Source organism: Sinocyclocheilus rhinocerous, unplaced genomic scaffold, assembly GCF_001515625.1.
Source record: "Sinocyclocheilus rhinocerous isolate Xijiao unplaced genomic scaffold, SAMN03320098_v1.1 scaffold2561, whole genome shotgun sequence".
In the NCBI taxonomy this organism is placed as follows: Eukaryota; Metazoa; Chordata; class Actinopteri; order Cypriniformes; family Cyprinidae; genus Sinocyclocheilus; species Sinocyclocheilus rhinocerous.
Genome location: NW_015660886.1, coordinates 87,306 through 98,225, shown reverse-complemented (window position 1 = coordinate 98,225; position 10,920 = coordinate 87,306). Strand labels below are relative to the sequence as shown.

The following is a 10,920-nucleotide window of genomic DNA, read 5'->3' as shown; positions in this document are numbered from 1 at the left end:
CTCCAAAGAAACACGTGCAGCCATCATCGCTTTGCATCAAAATGGCCTCACATGCAAGGAAATTGCTACAAAGAATATTGCATCTGAAAGAACCATTTACCGGATCATCAAGAACTTCAAGGAGAGAGGTTCGACTGCAGTGAAGAAGTTTCAAGGAGAGAGGTTCGACTGCAGTGAAGAAGTCTTCAGGAGATTTGGCCCAGAAGCTAATATCCAGCATGCCAGAGCGAATTGCGGAGGTTATGAAGAACAAGGGTCAACACTGTAAATATTGACTCATATTTTTTTGCCAATAAAAGCCTTTAAAACGCATTATATGCTTATCATTGTTTTTCAGTATACCATAGAAACACGTGGAAAAATAATCTACAAATACTGAAGCACCAAACTTTGCAAAACACAAAATTTATGTCACTGCCAAAACTTTTGGCCATGACTGTACAGATGCGTGTGGCTAACAACACTCGTCAATGTCAAAATAATTCAGATGGCCAATCAAATCAAAGTAGCCGATGTTTTCTGTTCACAGAAGCAGAGCGTGAATGCCAGCGCAAAGTGTAAGTTTAACCTTGAAAAAGAGTGATGTAAAATGGAAATTTCCAAAACGCAAATCATTTAATATTTGTTAAAGGGTTAGTTCACCCAAAAATGAAAGTCATTAATTACAACATATTTTTGACCAATCAGTTTTCTTAAATTAAAAATTGCTCTTGGTGCTTACTGCTTAACCCACTCTCTGCAAAAGTTCCGCTGCTCACAAAAACAATATTTTTTATTTTTATTTTTTTTGTGAGCAGCAGAACGTTTGCAGAGAGTGTGTAATAATACCAAATAAAGTGAAATATTATAATGTATAAACATTATAAACACTATAAACTTAGCTATACGTTAGTTCCCCTCACTCCAAAACAAATGTAACGGTATGCAGAACAGATCAAGAATGAAAAGCACCAGGTGTTGGGCTCACGTATCTCTCTCATTCGCACAAATCCAAATGTTTCCATATTTGCAATGTATTTGAATGTTAAACGATTATTTATAATGTAGCCTAGGCTTTGTACTTCACGTGCTTTCATATATCGACAGAAAAAATAATCCTCTTCACATGTGCAAAAATGTGCTTGGCATAACAGCAGAGTTGGACCGGTTATACTACGGACTCTTTAAATTGACCAGTGTAACCTTTTATGTGACAGTATTTTATTTTGATAAAGAGCAGACTGCGATGGCAAGTTGGAAGTGCTAGAATGTGGTGTGTGTGTGTGTGGTGCCGGCTCGATCAAACAGGTGAAACATAAAATATTCAATTTTTGATCATACAGATAAGAGTAAGACATCATTCGAAACCGCAAAGTGTTTACTTTTATTTTTGCACGCTCACAATAAAAACAACATTTGTGTTTTTGTAAAATAATGCAAACAAAGAGGATGCACATTCTGTTAAATGTTGTTATTTTTTAATGTATCTTACATTTACATTTTCCTTAAATCATCCTGGCGACCCATTTTTGACCCAGGGTTTGAAAACCTGTGCCCCAGGCTGTAGTTAGGTCCATGCAGAGACTTGTGAAGGATGCTCTTATAGTTGTGGCATCACCGTTTAGTGACGTCATTGAATGTTATCGGTCACGGTGGCTTTTAATGGCTGTTTTGGATCCGGCAATTGTTCATTTACAAATTAAGCACTGCACAGCGGTGTCTTATTTACCAAAACGTGGGAAGAATGTGCTGCTCCTCAGCTCCGAGTGACAGAGAAAAAGAAGCCAGTGATCATCATCACAGACTACAACCGCTGCAAAGGAGATGTGTCGACAATCTGGACAATCACACACATTTATTCTTACTGCATAGTGCTTCCATTATTCAGTATTTATTGAATTTATATCCAAAATGTTATATTCTTGTGAATTATGAACAGAAGAATATTTCATTTTATTTTTCTTTTGCAGGTTGTCTGCACCTAATGGAAGCCCGTTTCAGCCACTAAATAAAAAAATGTAAAAAGGTAATTTTTACTTTTTAGCTCGCAATTCTGACTTTTTTTTCTCACAATTGTTATTTTATATCCCACAATTCTGACTTTATATCTCGCAATTCTGACTTTATAATTCACAATTGTGAGTTTATATCACACAATTTTGAGAAAAAAGTCAGAATTATGAGATAAAAGGTCGCAATTACCTTTTAATTTGTATTCAGTGGCAGAAACGGGCTTCCTTAGTACCTACAGCTGTAGGAGAAGAACATGCTGATGGACAGTGATTCTTCTGGGCTCTTCTATAACCTTGTAAATGTCTCTAGCTACAACTCGTTTGTACTGCAGTTAACCGTGGACCCCTCCTGGAAAAAGGACTAAACATTAGGAGGCTGTTTTCGAAGGAGCTGGCATCTCTCAATTGGGAGCCGCTGCCTCACACCATCTGCCTCCACCATGCACTGCAAAAAGCGATCAGTTGACTTAACTTTAAAATAATTTAGGAAACCCATTGCCTTGAAAAAATTAAGTTACCACAACTTAATGTATGTGTAATTACAATTCACTTGGGACTGTGTAGCGTCTGGACCAATCAGACACACCATTTTTCATTAGATTTAACAAATCAGTTATTCATTAGATTAACAAATAGTCACAGAAACTGTACCATAATGTATTAATCTGCTTTAGTGAAGAAATCACAAAATTGCAGTATTGCTTAAATTGTTTCTGAAGAAGAAATCTCAGTACAGATATATCAAGGTAGATTTGAGTGATGCTGCGGATCTAAATATTTATAATTAATTATAACTAGTTATGATTAATTATTTATATTTCCCCTTTGAGCTGATTCGCTACAACTGATTTGATGTAATAACCATAGCCCATAACAAAGACATCTCAAACAATGTTATCTTTGCATTAAAAATTACATAACATGATTATGAAGGTGTCATGTCAGTCTTATGCACACCCCTTCAAGTAAAGTGTAACCATTTTATTTTATTGATTTCTTTCCAATTGAAAATTGAAGGCCACTAACAAAATTCTCAAAAATACAAAACTGTTCAAAACAGACTGCACAAAAACTTTTCTATGAAGAATTGTCAAATCAAGTCAACTCACCCTTATTTATATATAGCACAATACAGATTGTGTCAAAGCTGCTTTCCATTGTTAAACAGGAAAATAATGTCGATAATGCAAACAAAATTCAGTTCTGCTATAAAGCAGCTCTAAAAAGAGGACAAAAGTAAATATTTCAGTTAAAGTCATTTCATCGCTGATTCAGTGATGTCATCATCATCCAGCTCAGTTCAGTTCTCTTCAAATAGTGTTTTTGCAATTAAAAAGGTGTTGTAATTGTAATGTCTGTTCAATTAGTCCCAAAAAGGCCACGACTTATTCTGAAGGTGTTCACTAACAATAACAATGTCAATAACACCCAATGTACTTGTTACATCATGAGAAGAGTGGCTTCTATGGTAATATTAGTCTGTTTCTCTCTTATTCCGAGGTCACCGTAGCCACCAGATCCAGTCTGTATCCAGATCAGATGGTGGATCAGCACCTACAGACGACCGCCTGACGCAACACAGCATCAGACCCCTCCAAGGGAGGAGCATCCCTTAAAACCGGTCAACACCCCAGAAGCAGCCAGACAACATTGGATGGTGCAACAGGCCCACATGCCCAACAGTGAAACCTCCACCAACACAACTCAGTAGCCACCAGATCCAGTCTGTATCCAGATCAGATGGTGGATCAGCACCTACAGACGACCTCTATGAGCCCCAGAGACAGATCCCCAGTGAAGACCCCACCAACTATACGGCCATCGGCACAAAACCTCAGCAAAGACCACGATGAACCACACCATGCTGGTTTCGACTGAGCCTGGTTTCTCCCAAGGTTTTTTTTCTCAATTTCTGTTGCCTTTGGCTTGCTTATTTGGGGACACTTAATTTTTGGGAATATTAAGTAAGTTTGACCACACGAAAGAAGATTGCAAAATGTCCATGAAATAGTCCCGCACTGACACTTCTGCTTAAGCGTGCTCTTAGCGTATGCCTGAAATGATATAAGAGCCATTAAAGGGGTGGCGCGATTTTCATGTACCAATTCGGACGGGACTAACATCTCCGTGTTTATTACAGAGGTGGGAGGGTCTGTTTTGTACTTGGGCATTGCAGAGATCACGCGCTCTGAATGTGTGCATTGTGTATAGTCATTTGGATTGATTACCATTAGTATAATCACACAAATACCATGGTGAAACTAAATTGCTAGTATAGCAAAACCATGTTAATGTGTGGTTACTTCAGTTTAACTATTTAATTTTTTTATTTATTTGTAGTAAACCCATGTTTAATTTTCATAAAGGTACATATGTAATTAAAACATTATGTAATTGAGTGCAGAAATGAACGTGAGTAATCTTACCTGACGCTGATATTACAGTAGCCAGTCTTAACAGTTTACGTGATCTGGCTCTTGACTTTATTATTGTTATTTTTTTATTTCTTTGCCTGGAGGCAAATATATCAAATGTGCGGGTGTTAAGAGCGTCTTCGGTAATTCATGTTGGCCAAAACACACAAGGAAACGCATTGTGAAAAAAAATATCGCCGGCAATCATAGACATCGCATTCGGACGGGATTAGTTTTCTCAGAGGATCACTGAGTTTGCTGAAAAACAGTAGGTCATTTACTCTGTGGAGTTATTACAGAGGTTGAGTCAGAAAAACACAGACGTGGCAGATTCGGACGGGATTAAAATCACCAAGTACGTCTGTGAAACACAAATTTCTCTAACGTCCCCCTGGAAAACTAGTCCCGTCCGAATAGGGCTTATGTCCCCTTTTATTTGTGAACAGCACTCTGCAGGACGATGCAAAATGAAATAACGAGTTTTGACAAAGTGACAAAAAGACACTTTTTGCAGCTTCAAAATGAAAAAATGCTGTGTTTTGCATAAGTTTTGCTGACAAATAAACTGGGTATCTTGGAGAAAGAATAAACATTGTTCTTTTACATATGTTACCAACATTGTAACAATACAAAATGGATTGAAAATTGTTCAACTTACCCTTTAATAATGTTGAAGGATAATGTTTAACTGAGCACATGACTAGAGACTTGTTTAGTAAGATTTTATCAGAAAAGATTTTAGAATTTATTATCATGCTATTTAAAACAATTTAACTGCTTAATTGTTGTTTGCCTGGTTTCTATTTTGTGTTTATGTAAATCTTGTATTATTGTAACTCAGTTTTTGCCATGAAGATAGCCTTCGATGCTGACAGCACTGAACACATGACTTGTACTATGAACTACTGTCATATGGACATTATTTTGAGAATGGTATTTTTTCAGAAGATGGTCTTCCCTGGTGAGTCTCAGTCACCTCTGGCTGATGAAAGGATGTTTTTAAATTGTAACCTTGAAACATGCATTTTCTGTAAACCTACTTTGAAATGATAAGTATTGTGAAAAGTTCTATACTTATACAACATTTAACCATGGTTTTACTGTAGTACAACTGTAGTAACCATGTTTTGTTTTTTTCAAACCATGGTTTTGATGCCATATTCTACTATAGTTATATTGTAGCAATACTTCAGTGATACTGTGGTAACCATGACTATAGTAACCATAGTTTTTGAAAACATGGTAAATTTTGTAGTTACTATGCTTTTACTGCAACAGTCATAGTTAAACCATGGTGATTGTAGTAAAACTACGGTTGATTTAGTTTTTACTATGGGTTTGATGCAAATGCTGTGGTAAAACCATGGCTAATTTTCAAAAGACTACAAATAATTGTGAATTATCCACTTTTGATCAAAGCATCTGATAAATGTAAATGTATTTGCATATGTAATATGTTAAATTAAAATATTAATACATTTGCAACTGTTATTGAGAGTAGGGTGTATTGTATAAACCAGCGGCGGCTGCCGCGGGTGGTCCGTAACGATGAGCAACCGCGCCCACGCAGAACAGCCGGGATTTACAGCTGCATCTTCCAAACATCGGCCGGAGAGCATTTGCGATCAGAGGCCGATGTCGCGGCAACATATTCCCAATTAGCAAACACTCCCTGAGCGACATCACGCCGATGGAACTTTGTATGTCGGGTCGACATCGGCCCAACATATGTGTGCTGTTAGGGTGTTTATCTCTGTTGTTTGTCACACATTAAATAATGATAAACAATAAATAGCCAAAAGTATTTTGTGTAACAGTATCTACTTCTGAATTGAAAACAATGAAAATCATTCATTTCTATCACTTAGTTTTGCAACAGTATCTACAAGTACACTTGCAAAAAGCAAACCGTGAATGTGAGTGAGATTCGATGTCTATAATTTATTTTTTTTTTCATCCTCAAAAATCACTTTATTAATTCAGGGTCTTGTAAACATTACTTTTTTTATAAGACATACTGATTAAAACACCTTTAGTCCTCAAAATCCTAACTTTTAAAAGGAAATAAGACTGAAAAAAATTTTCTCCTTTTGAGAAAGAAATGTAATAAATGCTGTTTTTGTTGGTCACATTTTCCTGTGATTTACATGGAAGCTGACAAAATATTCAAAACTGCGTTGTGTTGATTTTTGGTGATGTTAATAAAAGAATGGTCCACTCAAAACTGGGTTGGTATCATGGGTTTTCAATTCAATTCCAGTGCCCGAGTAATAAAACACATAAACACTCAAGCACTGTTATCAGCATGCTTGCTCTGCATTGCCATGTGTGCCATATTTGGGTTGAGGTCACTTATTGGCACGTAGTGTCGTTTTTGGAGTGGACATAATTTTCATCCCTTTTCTCTACTCGGTTCATGCACTGCTGCTGACTGCTATATGAATCGTGCACAACCTTCTTTCAAAATAAAATACCCCCTAACAAATAATAATTAAAAATAAAATAAATAACTAAAATGCATAATTTGGTGTAACAACATACTCCTGCTACAACAGCATAGATGAGAGGACAGTGTTTTTCTAGTATGTTATAGATCAGGGCTGTCCAAACTGGGTCCTGGAGGGCCGGTGTCCTGCAGAGTTTAGTCCTCCAACTTGCCTCAACACACCTGCCTGGACGTTTCAAGTATGCCTAGTAAGAGCTTGATTAGCTGCTTCAGGTGTGTTTGATTAGAGTTGGAGCTAAACTCTGCAGGACACCGGCCCTCCAGGACCGAACTTGGTGACCCCTGTTATAGATGAATGGCAGGTTTGAGGTCTGTCTGTAGTTAAATCAGTTCTCCTGGGTCAGTCTGTGGGTTGTAGTCCTGCACAGGACTGTTTTCTGGATCCCGCTCGCACTGAATTTCTGACCATTGCCTGTTCCTGCAATCTGTGTGTTTCACTCCTGCAGCTTACATAATGTGGCTCATTCCTGATATTCTGTGCCTTTCAGACGTCATAAAATGTAGAAAATCAAACACAGTTTTTACTATGTGTAATCATGATAGGGAGATGTAACAGAACCATGATGTTAATACAGAGTCTGTAAAACAAGTCAAAACTCTGTGAAACACAACAGGGGTATTTGTGAGAATGCTTGTTTAAACAGCATATATAAAAACATTTAGCCTCATGGTAAGTGTTAGCCTGGTAGCCTCGCGACATCAATTGTATTGTCACAAACGTTATCATTTAACATCTTAACTGAGGCCTGTAGAGTCTCAGAGTTTTGTACAATAATTAATAATAATTTGTTAAATTTATATAGTGCTTTTCTGGGTACTCAAAGTGCTTTACATTGTGAGGGGGGTCTCCTCATCCACCAGCAGTGTGCAGAATCCATCTGGATGATGCGTCGGCAGCCATAGTGCACCAGAACGCCCACCACACACCAGCTTATTGGTGGAGAGGAGACAGAGTAAAGAAGCCAACCAGAATATGGGGATGGTTAGGAGGCCATGATGGTCAGAGGCCAATGGGCAAGTTTGGCCAGGATGCTGAGGTCACACCTCGACTCTTTTTCGAAGGACACCCTGAGATTTTTAATGACCAAAGAAAGTCAGAACCTCAGTTTAATGTCTCATCCGAAGTCTAACCATGGGGTGAATTTGCTGGGACGTCTACTCCTGGGAAGACTGGTGTCTGTTTTGAATGTCTTCTACTTGTGAATAGTCTTCATCACTGTAGAATGATGGACTTGTTACTCTTCCCAGATTGATGGCAGCAACAATTTCTTCTCTAAGATCATTGCTGATGTATTTCCTCCTTGGCATTGTGTTGCCAAAACAAACACTTTAATCCTCCAGACGAGCAAACCACCAAAACGTCTGCTTTTATAGAGGTGCTGATGATCAGTTAATCAAAAACATTCGATTAGCAGTGCCTGACCGTTACTTACCCTCTTAATTCATATATTAACAATAAGGGTGTCCTTAATTTGTTACCCATGGCTTTTCCATTTTGGCCTATTTTTTGTTAAAGCTGCAGTCCGTAACTTTTTTTGGTTAAAAATGATCCGAAATCAATATTTGAGCAAGTACATAATCAGCCGGTGTTCAAAACTATCGGCTTACTTTAGTCCGATTCACATTACACAAGATTTGTATTTTAAAGAAAACCAGTTCGAAGGGAGAATAGTTTGCTTTTTAAGTTAAAGAATTTCTTAATATGAAATTTGAATGGTACGACAATTAGAGATTAGACTGTACAGAAACTGATATCTACACACACATTATACTCATAGTCACCAATGCTAATAATTTGAGAATTAAGTATAACAATAATAAGCTAGAATCTGTGATTGCGAAGTACAGTAAATATCCACACATACTCTTCAGAACATTAGATTAATCCGCGCTGGAGCCACGCCGAAGCACAACCCACGCAATGAAGATAATTCCGCACACAGCTGCAATTCCAGGTTTTCAAACAGAGATGGCGACAAAGAGTCAAAACTTATGGACTGCAGCTTTAAATAAATAATGCCATCGTGTGATATGTCATGTCTTGTTGTTCATCTGAGGTTTTATGAACAACAAAACAATGTTCCTAGCAAAGACATCTGTGCTAAAATGATGAAGAACCTATTTTTTATTGGCCTAATTAAAGAATCTCAGCTTTTGATAGGCTACAAAAAATTCCAACTGTTTGGCTGCAGCCGAGCCTACCATAACATTATATTAAAATATATGCACAATAACACACACTTATAATTTACATAAAATTAACAGTTAAATGCAGCGATAACATTTCTCAGTAGTATCTCGTTCAGGAATAAGTGTGTTATCTTTGAAGTAAAGCTTAGTAACAATTGAGAAATTTGTGAATATTAGACCTGCATTGTTTTGGTTTTGTATAGTATAAACCCACTTCCAACTTTTCTGAACATTTCAAAAACAAAAAGTGGATTCCATTGCAAAACAAAAAATCCACATCCAGGCACTCACATAGCAAGCGAAGTACAAAAACTGTTATTATATAGAGTATTTCAGGTGCTCTTCTGAAAACGGCCAGCTGGTGGCGCTTGAGAACACTTTGGTGGCACAGCATTTTTCCAGTTGAGACGCTTTAGTTGCTATGATTTGGAATATCCACGGCAACGTATTACTAGTATCTCATTTTTAAGAACTGTACTAAATATAAAAAAGCAGTAACCAGTAATATTGACTTCTCCATCGTTGTAGGCAGTCATTGTACAAGTAGGATGGTTGGTCGGTATTAGTCCCACCCATCCTCTATTTACGGCTGGGTAAATAGTGAGTGACGAGTGCTGCATTTTACAGTTATCAACTCGGCTACAAAAAAGAGAGCAAATTAAACTGAATTTTGATGCATTGCCATAGTAATTACAGTGTCATCAGTTTGCAAAAAAAAACACAGAACATTTAACGTACGCATGGTAGGTAGCAGGTGTACATTAGGTGTACATTCGTACCAACTAACATTTTGAAAATACAAACATTTTCATGAATTCAAAAGTTTACATCAGAACAGTTTTACGAACGATTCACACAAACATTTGTTCTGTTTGTGTTTCATGAATGAAGCCCATTGTCTGTGGAATGATTGTGTTAAAAGCAGAGCTAAAATCAGTCTTACATAGGTATCCTTGATTTCAAGGTGGGTGAGGGTCAGGTGTACAACCGCTGAGGTGGCATCTGCAGTGGACCGGTTCTTTCTGTACGTGTACTGATTAGGGTCAATGCTGGCATCAATTTTCTCACTGATTTGATTCATGACCAACCGCTCAAAGTACTTCACTACTGGGGTAGTCATTCAGGCATGATACTGTAGATCAGTGGTTCTCAACCTTTTTTTCCACTGGGCCGCACTATGGTCCAAGTGCAAGTCTCGCGGGCCGCACGCATATCATTTACATATTACGTCACCAATACAAACCAACCAGATTTATAATAGCCTATTATAGCCTAAATATTATGATATCTAAACAATTACATTCATTGAAATAAATAATTATACTCACCATAAATAAAACACCAGGAGCCTCATTTATAAAATGTGTGTATGCACAGATTTGATCTTAGAGTGTGCGCACGCTAAAATCCACGGCAACGTTCATATTTATAAAAACGGTCTTTGACGTGGAAAAGTACTTACCGCCACGTCAGGGTCTGAGCAGGCGTACGAACTTTTCCTTGTGGCAAAGTCGGAGTAGTGCAACTATTTGAACATCTAAGCTGCAATAATAATAAAAGCGGTGTACGTGCAAGCACCGAATTCATCATAAACAACAGATTAATGTGCAGTGTAGTCAGATTTTTTATTAACGGGAGTTTTTGCGAGATTAAACTGACCTTTTTAGTAGCCTAATGTTGAGAGTTCTTTACTCGCTTTCTGTACACAGTTTATTCCATGTTGCCGCCTTCCGCAAACGAACAGGGGCAGATTTCTTTCGTCATGCTCTGAGTGAGCATTCTGTCTCAGTAAGCGCGCAGCTCACTGCCCTTCTGCAGC

At 37.7% G+C, this 10,920-nt stretch overlaps 2 protein-coding genes across 2 annotated transcripts in view; one reads left to right on the top strand and one right to left on the bottom strand.

Moving 5' to 3' along the window:
• Positions 1 to 7,464, top strand: part of LOC107725776 (gastrula zinc finger protein XlCGF8.2DB-like) — a 27,472-nt gene extending 20,008 nt beyond the window's left edge. The window contains exons 3-4 of the mRNA XM_016535169.1: positions 7,358 to 7,388; positions 7,455 to 7,464. Of these exons, the coding sequence (XP_016390655.1) occupies positions 7,358 to 7,388; positions 7,455 to 7,464 (41 nt within the window). The remainder of the gene's footprint in view (positions 1 to 7,357; positions 7,389 to 7,454) is intronic.
• Positions 1 to 10,920, bottom strand: part of LOC107725790 (gastrula zinc finger protein XlCGF52.1-like) — a 187,823-nt gene that overhangs the window by 109,884 nt on the left and 67,019 nt on the right. The gene's annotated exons all lie outside the window — the stretch shown is intronic.